Below are 22951 nucleotides of genomic sequence, written 5' to 3' on the forward strand. Positions count from 1 at the left end.
TACCTTAATACCTTCCAGAAGTGTGTATTTTATGTATTTGGGTGCTCCTGTATTGGGTGCATATATGCTTACCAGAGTTATATCTTTTTGTTGAATTGCCCCCTTTAGTATTATGCAGTGGCCTTCCTTATCTCTTGTTATGGCCTTCACTTTGAGTTCTGTTTTGTCAGATATAAGTATTGCCATCCCAGCTTTTGTCTCATTTCCATGTACCTGAAACACTTTTATTTTCTATCCCTTCACTATCAGTCTGTGTGAATCCTTTGCACCGAGGTGGGTCTCTTACAGACTGCAAATATATGGGTCATGTTTTCTTATCCATTCACCTACCTTGTGTCTTTTGATTAGAGCATTTAATCCATTTATATTTAATGTTGTTATTGATATGTACTTGTTTGTCATTATTTTTATTCTTTTATTTTTGTTTCATCTTGCCTTTCTGTTTCTTCTTTGTACATCAGTCCTTTTCGCATTTCTTGCATTGCTTGCTTGGTGCCAATAAACTCTCTTAGCCCTTTTTTGTCAGTGAGTCTCCAGATTCCATCTTCAATTTTGAATGGTAGACTTGCTGGGTATGTATTCAGTCCCTTGTTTCACATCACTTTGTATATTTTATTCCATCCCATTCTGGCCTGGTGTGTTTCTGTTGAGAAATCAGTTGATATTCTAATGGAAGATCCCTTGTAGGTAACTTTCTCTGTCTCTCTCTGACAGCCTTTATGATTCTTACTTTGGTATTGATGTTTAATTATAATGGGGCTTGGTGTTGGTCTTTTTGGGTTCATCTTGTTTGGGACTCTATGTGGTTCTTGCACTTGCATAGTTTTTTCTGGCTAATATCAGGGAAGTTTTCTGTTATTATCCCTTCCAACATGTTTTCTATTCCTTGCTTCACTTCTTCTCCTTCTGGTATCCCTATGATGCGGATGTTGTTTTGTTGGGTGTTATCCCAAAGCTCCCATAGGCTCTCTTCTTGCATTTTAAACTTTCTTAATCTGACCTGTTAGTTGCCTCCATTTCATTTAACTCCTTTTCTGTTGATTGCACTTTATTCATTCCTTTGGGGATTGCTTTTTTGTCTCCCTATGTATTGTTGTAATATTTGCATTGTATCTGTGTGCTAGGTTCAACTGCTTTGCTACCCAGGTTCTTTTCGGTGTGTTTCTACTGGTGTGATCTCTCAGGTCTTCTGCGGTAGGTAATCTAGTGGAGCTCCCTTCTTGAGCTATTTGGATTCTCTTGAGGTAGTTGGATCTGGATTGTTAGTGTCTTATTTGTGAATGAAGTGTTATCATGGGTTAGCAATGTGACTAACCCCCAGCATTGTTTTGCAAGGTGTTTTGGATGTGATTATTGCTCCGGCTCTTGTGGAAAAGGTTGTCTGAAGTCTACTTGGTATGTGCTCACTGTTTGTTCCCAAAGACCATTGCCTGGGATTAAGGAGTCATGGGGCCTGCGGCTCAGGAACTGTGACTTTAGCTGGTGTGGTGTGACGGTTGCTGGATTAGCATGACTCTGAAACTCACCTTGTGGGCCCAGTGCCCATGAGTGTGCGGAGGCAGGTATCTCGTAGTTTGTGGTTGAGGCAGTGGGATTCTGGCCAAAGTGATTTCCCTCTCTGAATCACGAAGGAGTTTAGGATCCAGCAACAGACTGTCCTGAGGTAGGAAACCCGGCGCGGATGTGGGGCAGTGCCGTGGATACTACTGAGGGAGCCATGCACCCTTGGTTGGAAAGGCACATGCCCAGTGATCGCACACAGAAGGGCCCAGGAGCTGTGTGCAAGGGGTGTGTGCTTGTGGGGCCCACACACTGGATCAGAGTGATTGTGCTGTGCCTCTGGCCCGTGTAGGTAGAAGTCACATTTTCTGCTTTGGGGGATGAGCTACCATAGTTGGAATTGGATGCCCAATGCCTGCTTACAAAAGTGCCCAAGTATCATCTACTGGGGCACTCGGCTCAGGGGGTCCTTGTGCTGGAGCGACGCTGCTGTGGGGACTGGATGCCAGTATGTTGTGCCTTACAGCAGGCTCAGGGGACTTGTGTGCTGGATTGGTGCAGTGCAGTGACCAGAGGTCTGCAGATGGAAAGGAGGAAGTCCGACTATCTTCTGCTGGGTCGTTCAGCCCTTGGTTGGATACTAGTGTGCCCAACCAGCCAGGGCACATCTCCAGTTTTCAGATTCCTCCACGGTGTTCTCAAAGATTTTCACAGGAGCCCATGGCTTCCTATGTACGTGCATTAACTGCTATTTCCTTGTTTGGGGACCATTTGGTTCTTTCTCTGACCTAGGTTGACACAGGTGACTGAGACCATGGTCCACCAGGGTAACCAAGCACTGGAGGGCGTGAGGCCGTTCTGAGCTGAACCAGCATGGATGGAAGAAATCTTCAGGTGAGCTGGTTACTGGAGCTGCCTTAGGTGTCTAGAGAAGCCCTGCGCCTCTTCCATTCTCATCATCAGGGAAATAGTTGGGATCTGCATCCTCAGTCCCCTCCTGGGGGACCAGAAACAGGAGCAGCCATTGTATTCTCAGGTCATGTCCCCCAAAAATCATTTGTTCTCCTGCCTTTTCATGGGGTAAAAGAGAGCGAGCGCGAGACAAGAAGCTGTAGTGTGTTAGGGACCCCATGGTCAGGCAACTCTGCTTGGAGCAGGGCTGGCATGAGAGCCCACAGACTGACTTAACTGGTGTTTGGTGTCAGGTAAGTTTTGGACTCTTCCCCTGAGCTTGCACCACTTAGGGTAAGGGATGGTTCTTGAAACAAAGTAACAGTAGTGCCCAACCTGTCCCCTGGCTACAGCCCAAGGAGGTCAGGGACACCTGGGAGCTAGAGATTGGGGATGGAGAGGCCTCGCCCTCATGCATTGCGAGTATCAGGCCTCACACAGATGCTGCTGGTACTAAGGTCACCTGGTGGTAACCTCTTGTGTTACTAGTGTCTCAGCCACATTGAGAGTGGCTATTTCAGGACATACTGGTCCCAGGATCCTGAGAGGAGAGGTCAAGGCCATAACTGCAGGGTAATTTGAGGCAGAGAGAATTGTCAGCCCTGGGCTGCCAGAAGGTGCCCCCCTTAGTATAATCCACCTGTGCAGAGGATGAGGCGGTGGGGCATAGCGGAGCTCAGGCCAAGAGGGAGACACCCTGGAGCTATGCCTCCTGTGGCCCCAGTGCTGAGCTGGGTTCCCACCCTTCCTTTTCCTCTACCTCAGCTGTGGGAGGGGCCTCCATGCATAACTGCTACCCAGATCTTGTGCGTGACACCTCATCAGATGATTTACATACTTGCAGATCATTCCTTTTTCTCCCTGGGAATATCACACCATCACCTCCCCCATCCTCCTGAAGACCTGACCGGGTCCCTACACCAGGGCTGAGCACGGACCTGCCGAGCACCTGGATTGTGGCGGGTGATTGTCACCTAAATGGGCACTCCTGCTGTCTGCACATGACCCTGATGGTGACCACCGCTGCCACACATAGAGTGGCATGTTCCCATTCTCCGGTAACTTCTGTAGGCACACTCCCATCAGGCTGGCCCAGGTGATGGCCATGGGAGCCTTACATCAGGAACCAGGACCTTGTTCTTGGGTCACCATCCCATGACTCACTCAGAGATACGAGTGCAGGCAACCAATTCAGGCCTCAGTTACTGCATATGGAGAAGGTAGTCAGTTGATGGCCCCGGCCAAGGTCTCTTGTCTGGAGAGAGAAGTAATGAGACTTGGAAAGTGAAGTGCTTCCGTAATTTCTTAAATTCTGCCAAACATGAGGAATTACTTTTACTCATCATCATGACTCTGACCCAGCTTCAGGTTCGCAATGGCCAGCTCCCAGAGGAGTGTAAATGAGCAACATGGTTATGACTAAAAAAAGGATGGAGAGGTCCCAGGGCAAGCCATGAGGCCAAAGAGCTTCACACTAAAGGAACTCTCCCAGAGACAGGTGCCCACGTAGGCAGCAGGAAGGATGGGACCTTGGAAGCTTATCCAAACCTAGAAAGCAATGTGACAGTTGACCAAGGCATGGAAAAGACTCTCACTCTGTGTGGAAAGTTGTATGAGCAGAAGACCCGCAAGCCATTTTTAAACTACTCTTGAAATAGTTTACAAAGGTGCATGTCAGTTTTCTAATGCTCAAACATTTAAAATCACAAGGTGCTAAATAGTGATTTTACTACTTTATTTATTTGCATGTATTGTATGTTTCTAACAGTTTTTAATGTTGTGATAAAAATTTGTAATGGCCATTGAAAAATAACAACTTTTCCTATGGTTATTAGGATTGCTGGGCAGGGTATGAGCTGGAGGTACCATTATGTGAGTTGTGCTCTACAGTGCAGAGCAAGACCACCCTGTGATTTACTCATTTTCCAGCCCAGTTGTTTTGTTTTTTCGTTTGTCTACTCTGTCAGGTGAGGGTTCGTGCCTCAGAGATACTCTGAGGAAGACCATGACATTCCCAGGAGGTGTCCCTGCAGATCACCCGGAATAGCAGTGATTGCACCTTAGGCACTCAGTAAATGTTCTTGAGTAAATCAAGGATTAAAGTGAGAGAGGAGAGGAGTCTGTCTTTGGCGGGCCAGGATCAGCCGTCCCGTGGACATCCCTGAGAACATGTCCACTCTGTGCCAGTGCCTCCTGCCAGCCCTCCAACAGCGTCCTTGGCATTCAAGGGCTAGACCCAGGCATGTCCTGGATGTGAGGCATGTTCTCATGGGGGATAAAGAAAGAGAGGCAATCCCTTGTTTAGGTCTAGATGTCATTGGGTCTGAAGTGCAACCAGGTCTTGTTGGGGACAGGCAAGTCAGGTCATGCCAGCAGAGACTTGTGAGTTTGAAAAAGGCACAGAGGACAAAATAAGTCAGGGTAGGAAGAGGTCTGACTGCAGAGGGAAAGAAGCCAGCTGGAAGGGTGTCTGCTCAAAGGCTGGGTTAAGAGAGTGGACGATGGGAAAGCCAATGCATGGGGACTGGTCCCCAGGGTCTCTGAAATCCCAAAGAGGCAGGGCTTGCTCTGGAACCCTGGAAGGGCATCCGCCTGCCTCTCTGGTGCCTCTTTGGATCCAGAAAGGCACCTGGGATGTTGATTTTCTTTCTGTACACTGTAGCTTGTCACGTTCTCCAAAACAGCTCAGAAGAATTGGGGAGAACTCCTGATTTCTGTTATCAGTGGGTGTCCCCAGCATCAGGTTCCTGATGGGCTGAATGATATTCCACGGATGCATAAAGAGGGTCCCAGACTTGGAGCACATTCTAAGGACACCCTTCCTTAAAAAGCGGTCACAAGGGCAGATGACCTGGGATCGCAGTAGGGATTTTGTGACTGGAGAAGGCGGTTGCAGAGGACGGCCCTACTCATCTGCTCAGAGGCTACTGTGTCCTGTACATAAGTGAGGGCCATGATGAGAGCAGGTGGCAGGTGACCAGGATGTGGTGAAAACATCCCCCAAATTCATGTGTGGGTGCTGGGAGTCGGCACAGCCTGTCCAATACTGGGCAGGAAGTTCTCCTGCCCCCAGTGCCACAGCACATGCCCTGGGAAAGCAGGCCCCGTATTGGGGGGAGGGGGTGGATAGAGGAGTATTTCTTGCTCGTGAAGAAGGCATGTTCACTCAGACTTTGTTTCTAGGTCATTCTAAGTGGTCCCTCCTGCCTCCTTGTATCTCCAGGACACTGGGATCTCATAGAAGTTTCCTGAGCTTGGGCTCCTACAATTTTCCAGTTTCTGCCAGTGCATGTAATGTTTGTGTTAAAGAGAAAATCTCACCCCCCAGGTGGCACCACTCAGGCTTTAAGCCCATGATACCAAGTCTAGACTCAACTGCTGACCTCATTACAGTTTGAACCTCTTCCAGAAGCCTCATCTGCCAGTCTGCAATTTTCAGGTCAACACCACTGTGGTAATCTGTTACGTGGTCCCTCTGCCTGGAATATGAAAGTTGTTTGGGCATCACAATGCAGGGCGTACAGAAGAGCCTACAGAAAATTTGCTCCTCTCTGCCTCTGTCTCTCTCTCTCTTTGCCCCCCCTCTCCCCCTCCCCGCGCTCTGTAGCTCTCTCTCTGTCTGTGTCTCCCTCGATTTCATAAGATCCAATGTGTGACTCAGTACAGCATGGGGATATCCCAAACTATGGCAGATCCTTACATGCCAAGTACAGCTTCAAATCTTCTGAAGGGGAAGGTGTATCTGTGCACTGTGCTTTGTCCTGAGAGAGGACATCTTCCCTCACAATCTGAGTAAGAGTTTTAGGCCTGTGCCCAAAAGGAGATTTTTGAAGCCAAATTTGCATGGATTTTTTCCTTGGGGTTGAGCAAACATTAGTTATTTCTACAGACTTTGGCAGTCTTGTTTAGGGCCCCGGCCCCTGGAACTTGGCTGGGACTAAGCTGCTGCCTGTGTAAGGTTGGGATGTGGAAGAGGATGCCTGCGCTAAAGAGAATGCCCTCTGTAGCAGCTCCTTGGTAAGGATACACAGGTCTTTTTGCCCACATTTATTTTTCTCTGTGCCTCTGAGATTCCCAAGAGCCCACGACTCTGAGCCCTCAGTGGCTTTCAAAAGTGTATGTCACATCCCAGGTTCAGCTGCCACACCCCTCCTCTGGCCTCTCCACAACCCACGTTTTCACATTTAATTTTCTCAAGCCAGGTTGCTGAGCTGATCTGGTTTTTCTGAGAGGAAATGCCCTTTACCTCCACAGAGGGAGGGTGACAGAATCCCCTGCCTATACTCCCCATCAGCTTGGGTTTAAGGGATCCACCCAGTTTCCTTCTTCACTGCTAGCCTTTTAAGTTCTTAATTTGATGCAGTCAGTGTCTCTGAGTTTCCCCAATGTTCACCTTGTCCTGGGTAATTCCCTAGGTCCCATTCCAAACGTGCAGCCCCTCCCTTCTCCTGATCAATCCCTAGATGTGATTTTGGCCTGACCTGCTCTGGGGAAGGCTTGCTCCTCAAAATATGGAAGACCAACTATCCCTCTGTTCCTCTTTGAATGGGCAAGGGGTTTGCAATTGTAAGTAACCTCAAGTCTCAGGGACTGTTTGGTACTCAATACTGTTGCATTGAAATTCTTTTTCTCTGGAGATGATACCACTGTCTCTCTAAAGGGGTGTTAATGGGAACATTAGGGAATTTTTATGTGGCCCCAACACCCCCATTAAGTCTACTTCCAGGCTGGTTTCCTTTTCTTTTCCTTTCATGAATGGACCTAGGGTTCAGTTGGAGGTGTGGAGAGTGCAAAACCCCATCATGGTTAAATGCCTGGAGATCCAGGACTAAGGTTTTGCTCTCAGGTGGAAGTAGCCATTTCAGCTAGGACCTCAAAAGGAAGGTGTGGTCAGACGGGGTATAATGGCTTCTGAGGAGGCCGAGGAGGGAACAGAAGCTAGAGCGTGAGAGTCAATGTCCAGGTCTGAGCACAGGGCTCCCTGCACCACGCCGCTCTGGTGAGTCAGGAGCTTAAGGTGGTCCCCAAGGTCCTGCAAGCCAGAACCCAGAGATTTGTCCTTTTTTCCTTACAAATGAGCAGACTTTGCCTTTGCCTCTGGATGCAGGTGTGCCTTAAACCAAAATGTTTTGATTTCTGTTTTGATGTTTGCCATTCATAGAGGTTCACAGGGCAAGTTTTCCCGGTGTCTGAAAGTCGAGTATTGCTAAGGAGCCTATTGTAGGCCAAAGTGGCAAAATCCTTTTTGTAGTTTTTTAGAGGCCGGGCTGTGTGTGTGAAAACAGGTATTAATGAATGTCTTTCATAACAGCCAATTGATGTTTAGAAAGAGAGGAAGGGAGTGGGCGGAGAGAGAGAGAGAGAAACATTGATGTGAGAAACATCTATCAGCTGGCTCCTGCCCACACCCTACGGGGGCTAGGAATGTAGCCCTCAAGTGACATTTGTGGGGGCACGAGAGGATGCTTAACGCAGTGAGCAACACTGACCAGGCTTTGCAGTCTCTTATTGAGAGGAGCCTTAGTTGTGACATGTGAGCCCTCTGTTGTCATAGATAAAATGGTCATTCTAATATTCATAGAAGGGACACACAGTAAAATGTACATGTTGGAATTAACGGTTATTTTTCTCACCTCCAGCTCCCCCATGCTTCAGAAAACGTTTGTGCTGCTTTTATATGCCTCATTTAAAATGTGTCAAAGGAGAACCAAGATGGCGGCAATATAGGCAGATGTGTCCCAGGTCGTGTCCCTGAGCAAATGGAATGAGCAGCTGAAACTAGTAACACCCACACCGAATTGGCGAAATTGCTCAGCTGGTGAGAGGGTTTGCAGCCGGGAAGAGCAGAACTCCCCTGGAAAGGTAAAAAAAACCAGGGATTTGGGCAGGAAAGTTTGCCAGACCTCTGAGCCCAGAGAGTCAGAGGGAGACCGCGTGGCAGACAGCCGCGTCCCCTGGGACAGGCACAGCCCCTGACGGGGGAAAGGAGAACTGCGGGATTCCTGGCGCCACCAGGGAAATTGAGAGCTGGGTTCTGTGACCGTGGAGGACTGAGCCTAAAGGGGGCAGCCTGAAGAGCTGACCTGACCATACAGTCCCGGTAAGAGAAGAAGCTTACAGAAACCAAGCCTTCCCCGTTTCCGCGGCCGGCGTTTGTTTGTCTGTTTTCACTGAATCCTGTTCATGGGACATTTCGGATACTGACACTCACCTGTGCTGAAGAGAGGGAGAGTGTGCAGAGGAGTGGAATCTGGGGAGAGACTGGGGAGAGAAGGGGAGCCGGGAGAGGTGGCAGCGAATTGAGTGCTGAGACACCCCTGAGCCCAAGACTGGCGCAGCCATTCTCTCCAGAGAATGAGACTCCTCTCCCCGGCCCCCAGGCAAGGAGCACAGCCACACCCAGATTCCACCCTGTACGAGATCAAGGATTAGAATAACCTTATCAGTCCCTGGGAGTTAACAGGGTCTGGCCTATAGAGGGATTTTCAATCCCAGCAACAACATAGTGCCAGTAACTAACTATTACGCAGTCAGCTCTGGGCAGTGAACTTCCACTGGAAAGAGAGGCCCTATAGCCTCAGAGGACAACCCCAGAACACTGCCACCCAGAGGCTGACCCACAAACTGACTCTTTGCTAAACACAAAATAAGGCAGTCTGGGAAATAAATGCGACCTGCTTTAAAATAAGGACTGTGGTTCACAACACAGAGGAACAGTATATCACAGGGAAACTCAACACTCTCCTGAATACCTGGAAGGTCTAAGGCGAGCCACACTGAAGAATAGAAGAACCGAAGGACCTTCACTACTGCATTTTTTTTTCTTTTTTCACTTTTTAACTAAGAAATCAATTTTTTTTTATTTTTTTTTCCTGTTCTTTTTTTTTTCTTTTTCCATCACCTGATTTTACCCTTTTAATTACCACCTTCTTATTTTTTAACCAGTATTATTACTGCTACCATTTTACCATTTTTTATAGTGCCATTTTATTTTCTCTTTATTTTATTTTGGGATTAGTGTTCTCCATTCTATTTTCATTGTTATATTATTGGTTGATTCTAGTCTGCATCCATATCCAGGGAGCTGTTGCTGGAATTTGTTGGGATTAATGGCTGTTCTATAGGAGTATTCTCCTCATATAAAAAGTCTCTTCCCTTCTTCCACTTCATTCTCTCTTTTCGCTTTTTCTTTTCTTTTCTTTTCTCGCTTTTATTTTCCCCTCTGCTTTTTCCCGATTTCATTTTTGCACTCCTTTTTTTGGTCCCTACTTTTCTTTTCTTTTTTTTCTTTTATCTTTTTCTCTTCCTTCTTCTTTATACCCTAATTCTCTTAATTCAGGTGGTCACCTTTATTTGGGGTTATTAATATCGTGAATATATTTGTGTATAGTGCATGGTACGTGGTGCCTTGTTGTGTTGTATTTTGTGCCTTTAAATCAATGCAGCAGATCCAAGCAACAGCAAACTCCTGAGCACCACATCCTCTGCTGAGGAACAGCAGCTGTACGTGAAACCTCGCCCCACCAGCCAGAAGAGCCACCACAGCTGTGAACAGCACCCACCAGAGGAGCTGCTGCCAACTGAAGAGCAGGAGCTACCGCAACCGCCCGAAGAGCAACCACAGACCAAGGAGTCACTGCCACCCAGGGAGCAACCACTGAACGACTCAACATCTAGATATGTCAGTGAGATCAAACATGGGTAGACAAAAAAAACCCAAAGGAAAGAGAAGGAGGACTCTCCAGAAAAGCAGCTAAATAATACAGAGGCATGCAACATGACCGATAAAGAATTCAGAATAAGGGTCCTAGAGTGCATAAACCGGATGGAGGAAAAAATCGACAACCTCTTCAAGAAGCAAGAAGAAACAGATGAAAAAATCGATAACATATGGAAGAAGCTAGAAGAAACAGATGAAAAAATCGATAACATATGGAAGAAGCTAGAAGAAACAGATGAAAAAATCGATAACATATGGAAAAAGCTAGAAGAAACAGATGAAAAAATCAACAACTTAAGTAAGACCCAAGAAGAAATGAAGAGTGATATAGCTGCAATGAAAAACTCCATTGAAAGTATCAACAGTAGACTAGGAGAAGCGGAGGACCGAATTAGTGAATTAGAAGACAAGGAAGCAAAACACACCCAAAATGTACTGCAATTGGAGAAAAAAATTAAAAGACAGGAGGAGAGCCTAAGGGAGCTTTGGGACAACATGAAACGAAACAACATACGAATAATAGGAGTACCAGAACAACAGAAGGATGAACAAGGATTAGAAAACCTACTTGAAGAAATAATATCAGAAAAATTTCCTGCGGTGGGGAAGAAAAAAGTCACACAAGCCCAGAGAGTCCCAAACAAGGTGAACCCGAAAAGACCCACACCAAGACACATCATAATCACCATGGCAAATGTTCAGGACAAAGAGAGAATCTTACAGGCTGCAAGAGAGAGACGGAAAGTTACATACAAGGGATCTCCCATTAGATTGTCAAATTTCTTCTCAACAGAAACACATCAGGCCAGAAAAGAATGGACTGAAATTTACAAAGTGATGCAAAGCAAAGGACTGAATCCAAGAATACTCTATACAGCAAGGCTATCATTCAAACTTGAAGGGGAAATAAGAAGCTTCACAGACAAAAAAAAGGCTAAGGGAGTTTGTCACCACCAAGCCAGCAATGCAAGGAATGCTAAAGGGACTGGTATAAAAAGAAGAAATAAAAAGCTCAGAAAGAAAACAGCCACACACACACAAAAAAAGAAATGGCTACAAACAAGTACCTTTCAATAATAACTTTAAACGTAAACGGACTAAATGCTCCAACCAAAAGACATCGAGTGGCTGAATGGATAAAAAAGCATGACCCATACATCTGCTGTCTACAAGAAACCCACCTCATTCGAAGGGACTCACACAGACTGAAAGTGAAAGGATGGAAAAATATCTTTCAGGCAAATGGAAAGGAAAAGAAAGCTGGGCTAGCAATACTTATATCGGACAAAATAGACCTCAAAGTGAAGGCCTTAACAAGAGATAAGGAAGGCCACTTCATAATACTAAAGGGATCGATACAACAAGAAGATATAACCCTGGTAAACATATATGAACCCAATGTAGGAGCACCCAAATTCATAAAAAAAAATCCTGGAAGATATCAAAGGAGAGATCGACAACAATACAATCATAGTAGGGGACTTTAATACACTATTGAAATCACTGGATAAGTCCTATAGACAAACAATCAGCAAAGATACAGCAATCTTAAATGACTCACTAGATCAGATGGACTTAATAGACATCTTCAGAACACTTCACCCCAAAGCCAGGGAATATACGTTCTTCTCAGGTGCTCGGGGGACATCTTCAAAAATAGACCACATATTGGGTCACAAGCAAAGTATCCCCAAATTCAAGAAGATTGAAATCATAAAAAGCATCTTCGCAGACCACGATGGCATAATACTAGAAATAAACTACAATAAAAACAACCCAAAATACTCAAACACCTGGAAGCTGAATAGCATGCTACTAAATATTGATTGGGTTACCAATGAGATCAAAGAAGAAATTAACAACATCCTGGAAACTAATGACAATGAAAACACAACAATCCAAAACCTATGGGACACAATGAAAGCAGTCCTGAGAGGGAAGTTTATAGCTCTACAGGCCTATCTCAAAAAACAAGAAAAAATGGTAGTAAATCATCTAACTCTACAACTCAAAGAATAAGAAAGAGAGCAACAAGAAAACCCCAGAGTGAGCAGAAGGAAGGAGATAATAAAGATTAGAGCAGAAATAAATGACATAGAGACCAAAAAAACAATACAGAAAATCAACGAAACCAAGAGCTGGTTCTTTGAAAGGATAAACAATATTGACAAACCTCTAGCCAGACTCACCAAGAAGCAGAGAGAGAGGACCCAAATAAATAAAATCAGAAACAATAGAGGCGAAATAACAACAGACCCCACAGAAATACAAATGATTGTTAAAAAAATACTATGGACAGCTCTACTCCAACAAACTAGACAACATGGAGGAAATGGACAAATTCCTAGAAAAATACAACATTACAAAACTCAATCAGGAAGAATCTAAAAATCTCAACGGGCCAATAACTATGGAAGAAATTGAAGCAGTCATCAAAAAGCTTCCAGCAAACAAAAGCCCAGGACCAGACGGCTTCACAGGGGAGTTTTACCAAACTTTCAAGGAAGAACTAAAACTTATCCTCCTCAGACTACTACAAAAAATTCAAGAGGAAGGAACACTTCCAAGCTCATTCTATGAAGCCAGCATCACCCTAATACCAAAACCAGGTAAAGACAACACAATGAAAGAGAATTACAGGCCAATATCCCTCATGAACATAGATGCCAAAATCCTCAACAAAATCTTAGCAAATAGGATCCAGCAGTACATCAGAAAGATCATACACCATGACCAAGTAGGATTTATCCCAGGGATGCAAGGATGGTACAATATCCGCAAATCAATAAATGCGATACATCACATAAACAAATTGAAAGAAAAAAAACCACATGGTCATATCAATTGATGCAGAAAAAGCATTTGACAAAATTCAACACCCATTTTTGATAAAAACTCTCAGCAAGGTGGGAGTAGAAGGATCATACCTCAACATAATAAAAGCCATATATGACAGGCCCACAGCCAACATCATACTCAATGGTCAAACACTAACACCATTTCCCCTAAGAACAGGAACAAGACAGGGATGCCCCCTCTCACCACTCCTGTTCAACATAGTACTGGAAGTGTTAGCCATTGCAATGCAGCAAGAAGAAGAAATAAAAGGCATCCAAATTGGAAAAGAGGAAGTAAAACTGTCCTTATTTGCAGACGACATGATATTATACATACAAAACCCTAGAGATTGCATCAAAAAGCTACTAGACTTAATAAATGGATTTGGCAATGTAGCAGGATACAAAATTAACCCCAAGAAATGTGAGGCATTTCTATACACCAATAGTGAACTTTCAGAAAGAGAGATTATAAAAACAATCCCGTTTACCATTGCACCAAAAAAATTAAGCTACCTAGGAATAAACTTAACTAAAGAGGTAAAAGACCTCGACTCAGAAAACTACAGGACGATGAAAAAAGATATAGAGGAAGACATAAACAGATGGAAGAACATACCGTGTTCATGGATTGGTAGAATCAACATCATTAAAATGTTCATACTACCCAAAGCAAACTATAAATTCAACGCACTTCCCATTAAAATACCAACGGCATACTTCAGAGATCTAGAACGAACTTTTCATCTGGAATAAAAAAAGACCCTGAATAGCTGCAGCAATCCTGAAAAAGAACAAAGTAGGTGGGATCTCAATACCAGATATCAAGTTGTATTACAAAGCCACTGTTCTCAAAACTGCCTCGTACTGGCACAAGAATAGGCATATAGATCAATGGAATAGAATGGAGACCCCAGAAATCGGCCCGAACCAATATGCTCAATTAATATTTGACAAAGGAGGCAAGAACATACAATGGAGCCAAGATAGTCTCTTCAATAAATGGTGCTGGGAAAATTGGACACATATATGCAAGAAAATGAAACTAGACCACCAACTTACACCATACACAAAAATAAACTCAAAATGGATAAAGGACTTAAATGTACGACGGGAAACCATAAAAATTCTAGAAGAATCCAAAGGCAAGAAAATCTCAGACATATGCCGAAGCAATTTCTTCACTGATACAGCTCCTAGGGCACTTGAAACTAAAGAAAAAATGAACAAATGGGACTACATCAAAATAAAAAGCTTCTGCACAGCAAAAGAAACCATCAACAAAACAACGAGAAAACCCACTGTGTGGGAAAACATATTTGCCAATGAAATATCTGATAAGGGCCTAATCTCCAAAATTCATAGGGAACTCATACAACTTAACAAAAGAAAGATAAACAATCCAATCAAAAAATGGGCAAAGGACCTAAATTGACACCTTTCAAAAGAGGACATCCAGAAAGCCAAGAGACATATGAAAACATGCTCAAAGTCACTAATCATCCGAGAGATGCAAATCAAAACAGCAATGAGGTACCATCTCACACCTGTCAGACTGGCTATCATCAACAAATCAACAAACGACAAGTGCTGGAGAGGATGTGGAGAAAAAGGAACACTTGTGCACTGCTGGTGGGAATGCAGACTGGTGCAGCCACTATGGAAGACACTATGGAGTTTCCTTAAAAAACTGAAAATGGAACTTCCATTTGACCCTGTGATCCCACTTCTAGGAATATAACATAACCCAAGAAACCAGAAACACCAATCAGAAAGGATGTATGCACCCCTATGTTCATAGCAGCACAATTCACCATAGCTAAGATCTGGAAACAGCCTAAGTGCCCATCAGTAGATGAATGGATTAGAAAACTGTGGTACATCTACACGATGGAATACTATGCTGCTGTAAAAAGGAAGGAACTCTTACCATTTGCAACGGCATGGATGGAACTGGAGAGCATTATGCTAAGTGAAATAAGCCAGTCAATAAAGGAAAAATACCACATGATCTCACTCATTCATGGACAATAGAGACCATTATAAACTTTTGAACAATAATAGATACAGAGGTAGAGCTGCCTCAAACAGATTGTCAAACTGCAGCGGGAAGGCCAGGGATGGTTGGGGGGCAGGAGGTAGGGGGGTAAGAGATCAACTAAAGGACTTGTATGCATGCATATAAGCATAACCAATGGACATAAGACACTGGGGGATAGGGGAGGCTAGGGGACTGTCTAGGGCGGGGGGATAAAATGGATACATATGTAATACCCTTTGTAATACTTTAAGCAATAATAAAAAATGTGTCAAAGGCCTCAATGGTACCCATTGTGTGGGTGTTCCTTAATCTTCCCCATCTATTTTATTTCCTGGAACTTAGCAAGAGGCAGTCCTGGGCCACGGGCTGCTCCCTACTCCAGGTGTTTTCAGTCCTTCAGTGATCCTCAGAAATGTTTTCCCTGGAAAGGGTGGGATCATCTCTCTGGTTTCCCAGTCCTCACTGCACAGCAGAATTGCAGCTAGCCAGTGGGTAGATCCGGGAGGGGTCCAGTGGTCATCTCACCCCTCCTTGGTGCCTGGTTCTTGTCCTTCCAGTGGCAGAGTAGAGGCAGGGCTGAGTGGCTTTGCAACCCTAAGCAGAAAACGGAGTTGGGGTAAATTGGGGGTGCTCCAGTTGTTGCCAGAGCAGTGCCTTTGGCCCTCAGCTGGTCCCTCTGAAGGGAGAAGGACCGGGGTTGCTCATGCTCAGCCTGACAAGATGCCTTGCTCCCGGCTGTCTCCCAGGATCTCTTTCATAGCAGCTTCATGGGGATGAGCCTCCCAGCTCCACGCAGACTCCTGGAACTGGCATGTCAGAGCCTGCTGCGGGATGAAGCCTTGGCCATCACTGCTCTGGAGTGGCTTCCTATGGAGCTCTTCCCACCTCTTTTCATCACAGCCTTCACTGGGAAGCACAGCAGAGTCCTGAAGGCCATGGTGCAGGCTTGGCCCTTCTGCTGCCTCCCTCTGGGGGCCCTGATGAACCATCAGCAGTCTTACCAGGATATCTTGCAGGCTGTGCTCGAGGGACTCGATGCCATGCTTGCCCAGGACCCTCGACCCAGGTATGGGGGATTCAGTAGCCGGGTCGCACCCTGGGGATCTGAGCAGTTACAGCTGGGATCTGGGAGTGGGCAGGGCCAAAGGGAGAGCTGAGGCAGGCCTTGGAGCCACTGCTAGGGTCATTCTAGGAACAGGCTTCGGATATATACGGCTGATGAAATTGCCAAGGGTGACCGAAGGGACACGAGCCCACTCCTTCCTGGTGGCACCTAAAGGTACCAGGAATGGGGACCATGAAGGATCCCAGTAGCACCAGGAGCAGTTGATTCCTGGGGCATGGAGTCAAAGTCCAGTGCGATGTCTGGCCCTGCTGCCCAGATGCCTAGCTCATGGTCTTACTCATTGTTATCTTAATGCATCCCAGCATATCTCCTATTTTCTCCACAGGAGATGTAAACTGCAGGTGCTTAATTTACAGAAGAGAGTTCATTTGGAGTTCTGGATGGTGTGGGCAGGAACCAGAGCCCATGTGTGCTCACTGCTGGAGCCTGAGGCCCTGCAGCCCATGAGGAATAGGAGGAAAGTGCACAGCTTAACGGCCAGGCCAAATCCACCCTTGGCCCCCGTGGAGGTGTTAATAGACCTTTGCCTCAAGAAAGGTGTCCTTGATGAGTCCCTCAGCTACCTGATTAAGAAAGTCAGCGAGAGGAGAGGTTTGCTGCACCTTTGCTGTAAGAAGCTGAAGGTTTTTCCGATGTCGAAGCAAAACACTAAAATCCTGGATATGGTGCAGCTGGTCTCTGTCCAGGATTTGGAGGTAAACTGTACCTGGAAGCTGTCCACTCTGAGGAAGTTCGCTCCTTACCTGGGCCAGATGGGCAATCTGTGCCGGTTCCTGCTCTCCCACGTCTTCACGTCTTCTCACACCACCTTGGAGCAGGAGGAGCAGTGTGTTAGTCTGGTCACCTCTCAATTCCTCAACCTGCCCCACCTCCAGGAGGTCAATTTGGATGATATCTCCATTCTCAGAGGCCACCTGGATGAGATCTTCAGGTGAGGGGTGGCGAGCTTTCCCTGCCAACCAGAGTGAGTCCCTTTCCATTTCAGTGCACAGTGACGGGCTCTCCTGTGTGCCGTCCCTCAGCAGTGCTAGAGTGCCTGAGCCACTAGACGGGCCACACAGTCAGTGTCTTGTTCACTGCTCTGTCACCTTGCATGTTGTGACATAACCCCCCAGATAAAGGTAGGACGTATGCACTAGGACAGAGGCTACTAAAGGGACTCCTTGCTAGGAATTCGGGCCAGGGGATGGTAGCTTTGGGCATCCTTGTAAGTGGTGTTGAAGGGAAAATGATGCAATAGAACCAAGTGAGGATTGCAATGACAAGGGGAAAGCCAATCAGAGGTGAGGTTTCATGGGTTAAGTTCCGCACTTAGAGATTTGGCCATGGCAGCCTTTCAGTCCAAACCTGCCTCAGTCACCTGTCTGCCAAGGGTTGCCATAGGCTCTCGCAAACGGAATGCGTGGTAAATGCAGGATTCAGGAGGGAGGCATTACGAAATGGGATAGTTGGTTTGTAGACAATGCAGTGATCTAAGTTCCTGGAGGGTGGCAGCCCTCGCTGGATGTTGCCTGACTGTGCCCAGGTTAGCCCTTTCTGCACATCTGCCAGAGGCCTCATTGGGCTAAGAGATGGTGGTGACAGGGGTCTAGGGTGTGGCTGGAAGGAAACCCGAGTTGCAGGCAGTTCAGGACATGTCTCCAATACTAAAATGCACTGGTTGCCTCCTGCTTCAGACCCTGGGGCAGGCTCCTTTCTGAGCTCCTCCCACCTTTATGTTCACAACACCTGTGTGTTTGGGCTGGAGGGTATGATGTGCTCCACTTGACGGATGAGTAAATGGAGTGTGTGAGGTTTCATCCAGTTGAATCCATCACGGAGCAGATAACAGATGGAGAAAGATGCCACTCAAATTTGCTCGGACTTGAATGTCACTTTTCACTGTGCAACATCCTGGGTTTGATCATCATCCGGAACACTGTAGGCTTTGGTGACATGGGCCTCTTTACCCTGAAGGCCTGCATTATCCTCACCTGCCTCTGCTCACCAGGTCCATCTCCCACATGTAACTGCTCTATGTCTCCCCAGGTGCCTGAAGAGCCCCTTGGAGACCCTGTCCATCACTAACTGCCTGCTTTTCGAAAGAGACTTTAGACATCTCTCCCAGCATCTGAATGTCAGCCAGCTGAAAAGCCTGAGTTTCAGTGGGCTCAACCTGACCATTATCAGTTCTCGGTCACTCCAATTTCTTTTAGAGAGAGCCTCCCCCACTCTCCAGGACCTGGACTTGGATGAGTGTGGGATCATGGACCACCAGTTCCTGGACATCCTGCCAGCCCTGAGCCACTGCTCCCAGCTCACAACCCTAAGTTTCTGTGAAAACCCCATCTCCATGACCGTCCTGGAGGACCTGCTTCGCCACGTTGTCGGGCTGAGCAAGCTGAGTTGCGTGATTTATGCGGCGCCCGTGGAGAGTTATGAGGAAACTAGCAGCAACATCAACCTGGGCCGACTTGCCCAGATGCATGCTGTGCTAAAGCATATGCTGCAGGAGTTGGGTCGGCCCGGCATGGTCTGGCTCTGTGCTTACCCCTGTCCTCACTGTGGCTGTAGAACCTTCCATGACCCAACTCCCATTCTGTGATCCTGTTGCTTGAGTGTCTAGCTGGGTGCACATCTCATAGGCTTTACTCTGGGCACTTGGGCACTGAAGCCCAGACATAAGTGTACCGTTCAGGAACACAGCAGCCAGTTTCAGACAGCTACTCAGGGTTGGGGGGAAATGCTCACAGGGGACTGGATGGTTTCTTTGGGGAGATTTGTCCTAAGGAGTTAGAAATATGCACCTGAATCTCTCAGGGGGAGGGATTGAGGCTTGGGTGGTAGATGCGGGAATTACATTTCTTGAATGGTTGTGAATAAATGTCAGTAATAAAGAGAACTGGATGTTAACAGACTGATGTCCTCAATGACATGTTAGCCTAACTCTCCCACCTGCAGTTACTGGCCAAGTAAGAAGGCATGAGCCTTGTGATGCGCAGACATTAGGCTGGTTGAGGTTGATTCCAGGAGATCACATCACCATTTATCCTTTTTGGTTTGGTGGGTTCTTTCTGGTGCACCGGTACCTACTCACCTCTGTGACTGTTCAGTGGGTCAGCGCACACTTGTTGCGTCCACAGGGACTGGAACAAGTGGCTTCCAGTGAGCACCACCGAGGTACAACTACTCTGGGGCCATCACGGGTAACTAGTCCAGTCCCTGGACTCAAACACTCCTCCCCACTGGGAGCCTCCATCTCTGGCCTGTGTCTGCTCCATGGTAGGGCTTCCCTGTGCACAAGTCAGGCCCCCAGTACTGAAAGGGACATCAGCCTGCCAGGGAGCCAGAGCCCTGGCCTCACAAGTCCATGCCTGTCATTCCCCTGGATCCAGCCCCTTCTTGAATTCAAGTTCCTGTAAACACATTTACATTCTTTTCAGCAAAATACTGAGCTGGAATAAACCTCTGCTTTGTTCTGTGTCCTGTCCTAAGAATAGGACATCCTTTGGTAAAGGATGGCCTAATGTTGGAATACTTTCCCCTCATGATCCTCCTTCCCATCAATCAAGGAGGTGGTAAAGCAACTCTGAACCAGTGACAGGCCCTGGGTCTGAAGAGTGGACAACCCCAAGCCAGTTCCCGGAGAGCACTTAAGTGGACACAGGTGAAGGTCACCCCGGGGATATGGGGGTATGGAGGGCCACTCTGAGGGTCAATACAACCAAGTGAAGGGGAGATGTCCTAGTGTGCTGTTGGATCCCACAGTCAGTGGACAGTTAGCTGGCCATAGAGGAACAGGCTCCCTGCCCACCTGCCACTGCATTCTGGCCCTAGGCTGTCTCAGTTTGCTCACTGAGTGGCCTGCCAGAGGAGCACCTAGGGAGAAGCCCACACATCCAGGCCCAGGGGCAGGGCTCCATTTGCCTGTATGTCTCCCTAATTGTGAGGAAGTCAATCCTGCTTTTTCTCCTTCTACTGCCTCTCATTCAGTGCCAGCCACTCATGTGCTTGCTGCTCTCTGCTGGGTCTCAGCAACTTCCTAGCTTGTCACATACAGCACCTGGCCCTTCGTTCTCTTTTTATTGCCATTCCTTTCTTTTCTTCTACCTTCCACTCTTCTAGCTTGGGTCCATCATCCTACGAGCTCATTTTTCCGTTTCTTAGTACATTTCCTATTGATTTCAGAGAGGAAGGGAGAGGGAGAGATGGATAAAACATCAATAATGAGACAAAATCATTGGTTGGCTTTCTCCTGCACATCCACCTGGGGATCGAGGCGTAAACTCCAGCTCCTGCTCCAACTGAGAATTGAACTATGTCCTCTTGGTACAAAGGCCTACTGAGCCACACTGGCCAGGCACACTCTGCTTCTTCGAGTGGGAAGAGAAAATGCTGAAGTCTCAGTAACAGTTGCTGAGCTCTCCCCCCCCCAAAAAAAAAAAGAGGATAAGAGAACAAGGGTCAGAAAATGTATATCTCTTACAGCAAACGCTCTCTTTCTCTTCCTCTCTCTCTCTCCTATTCCATCTCCCTCTCCCTGTCCCTCTGTCTGACATGCACCTTGTCTTCCCATCCCCGCCTTCACAGGAAATAGTGTCCATAATATGAATCAGAACCTCTAGAATTTGAGGAAAAGCATAACAATTTGCAGTTTCTGATGGAGGAAGGGCAAAGGCAAAACATCCTGTGGTCTGGGTGTTAATTCCTCCACACACAGAGCTCGTGCCCATTACCTTGTGTGGAGATTCACCTGTGGGGCCAACTTATGTAAAGCTCTTGTCAGCATGTCCTCCTCTGGAATTGCCCACTGTTATTAGCATTGATAGTATTTATTAACCACCAGATGCAAGATAAGGAAGAAAATAGAAGTCAGTGCACCCTGGCCAGTGTTTCTGGGCATTGTCCTGTGCACCAGAAAGTTACCCCATTTGATTTCTGGCCAGGGCACATGTCCAGGTTTCTGGTTCAGTCCCCAGGCATCCAATATTGTATCCCTCTCACATGAATGCATGCTTCTGTGTCTGTCTCACTCCATTTACCTCTCTCTAAAGAATCAATTTTAAAAACCCACCATATTAAGACAAAACAAAAGGAAACTCATTGCTGTATGTTGCCTCTAAAACAGAGTGTCCTGCACTTGACGCTTTATTTGTTCTGTAGACCACAACTGAGAATTAAAGCAAAATATTGGAATCTGGACTTTTCCATCAAAATATTCAGAAAAGCATAGTATCAAGGCAATGAGGCTTATAAAGCTTAGACAGTGATTGCATCTGTGAAGATGGGCACAGAAGGGGCATGGATAGGAGGTGACTGCTGGTGCACAAGCATCTTGTACATGAAGGCCCTATGGGCAGGGTCTCTAGGATATCAGAAAGCAAGCAGGGAGAGGAAGGCACACATAGTAGGTTCCTTAGTACTAGAATGTACCCCAGAGTCCCCCAAACTGCACAGCAGTAAGGCAGGCTGGATACAGGGCAGCTGGAGCACACGGATTCCAAAGGGAAGACTCTGAATAAAGAAGAGCCAAAGCCTGGACTGCTTGTCTCAGTGGATGAGTTTCGACCTGTGTACCAGGAGGTCAGTTCAATTCCCAGGCTGGGACATGTCCCCGTTGTGGGCTCTTAGTCCAGTAGGTGTCTTGTAGGAAGCAGCCAATCAAGGATTCTCTCTCACCATTGATGGTTCTCTCTTTTTTTTTTTAAATTTTATTGCTTAAAGTATTACAATGGGTATTACATATGTGTCCTTTCCCCCCCACCCTGCCCTTGACAATACCCTGGCCTCCCGTATCCCCCAGTATCTTATGTCCATTGGTTATGCTTATATGCATGCATACAAGTCCTTCGGTTGATCTCTTACCCCCTACCCTCGTGCCCCCCAACCATCCTCGGCCTTCCCGCTACAGGTTGACAATCTGTTTGGGGCAGCTCTGCCTCTCTATCTGTTATAGTTCATCAGTTTATAATGGTCTTTATTATCCATATATGAGTGAGATCATGTGGTATTTTTCCTTCATTGACTGTCTTATTTCACTTAGCATAATGCTCTCCAGTTCCATCCATGCCATTGCAAATGCTAAGGGTTCCTTCTTTTTTACAGCAGCATAGTATTCCATCATGTAGATGTACCGCGGTTTTCTAATCCATTCATCTACTGATGGGCACTTAGGCTGTTTCCAGATCTTAGCTATGGTGAATTGTGCTGCTATGAACATAGGGCTGCATATGTCCTTTCTGCTTGGTGTTTCTGGTTTCTTGGGTTATATTCCTAGAAGTGGGATCACAGGGTCAAATGGGAGTTCCATTTTTAGTTTTTTGAGGAAAGTCCATAGTGTCTTCCATAGTGGCTGCCCCAGTCTGCCTTCCCACCAGCAGTGCACGATTGTTCCTTTTTCTCCACATCCTCTCAAGCAGTTGTCTTTGTGGATTTGTTGATGATAGCCAGCCTGACAGGTGTGAGATGATACCTCATTGTTGTTTTGATTTGCATTTCTCATATGATTAGTGACTTTCAGCATGTTTTCAAATGTCTCTTGTTTTTCTGAATGTCTTCTTTGGAAAGGTGTCGATTTAGATGCTTTGCCCATTTTTTGATTGGATTATTTATCTTCCTTTTGTTAAGTTGTATGAGTTCCCTATAAATATTGGAGATTAAGCCCTTACCAGATATGATGGTGGTAAATATGTTTTCCCACACACTGGGTTTTCTTGTTGTTTTGTTGATGGTTTCTTTTGCTGTGCACAAACTTTTTATTTTGATGTAGTCCCATTTGGTCATTTTCTCTTTAGATT

General features: G+C 46.2%; 1 protein-coding gene across 1 annotated transcript; it reads left to right on the top strand.

Moving 5' to 3' along the window:
• Nucleotides 1-15816: 15816 nt before the first annotated feature.
• LOC132225577 (melanoma antigen preferentially expressed in tumors-like) lies at nucleotides 15817-18759 on the top strand. Its single transcript, XM_059680683.1, has 3 exons — nucleotides 15817-16115; nucleotides 16501-17106; nucleotides 18204-18759. Exons 1-3 carry the CDS (start codon nucleotides 15817-15819, stop codon nucleotides 18757-18759), a joined length of 1461 nt encoding a protein of 486 aa, XP_059536666.1.
• The last annotated feature ends 4192 nt before the right edge of the window (nucleotides 18760-22951 follow it).

Source organism: Myotis daubentonii, chromosome Y, assembly GCF_963259705.1.
Source record: "Myotis daubentonii chromosome Y, mMyoDau2.1, whole genome shotgun sequence".
NCBI lineage: Eukaryota > Metazoa > Chordata > Mammalia > Chiroptera > Vespertilionidae > Myotis > Myotis daubentonii.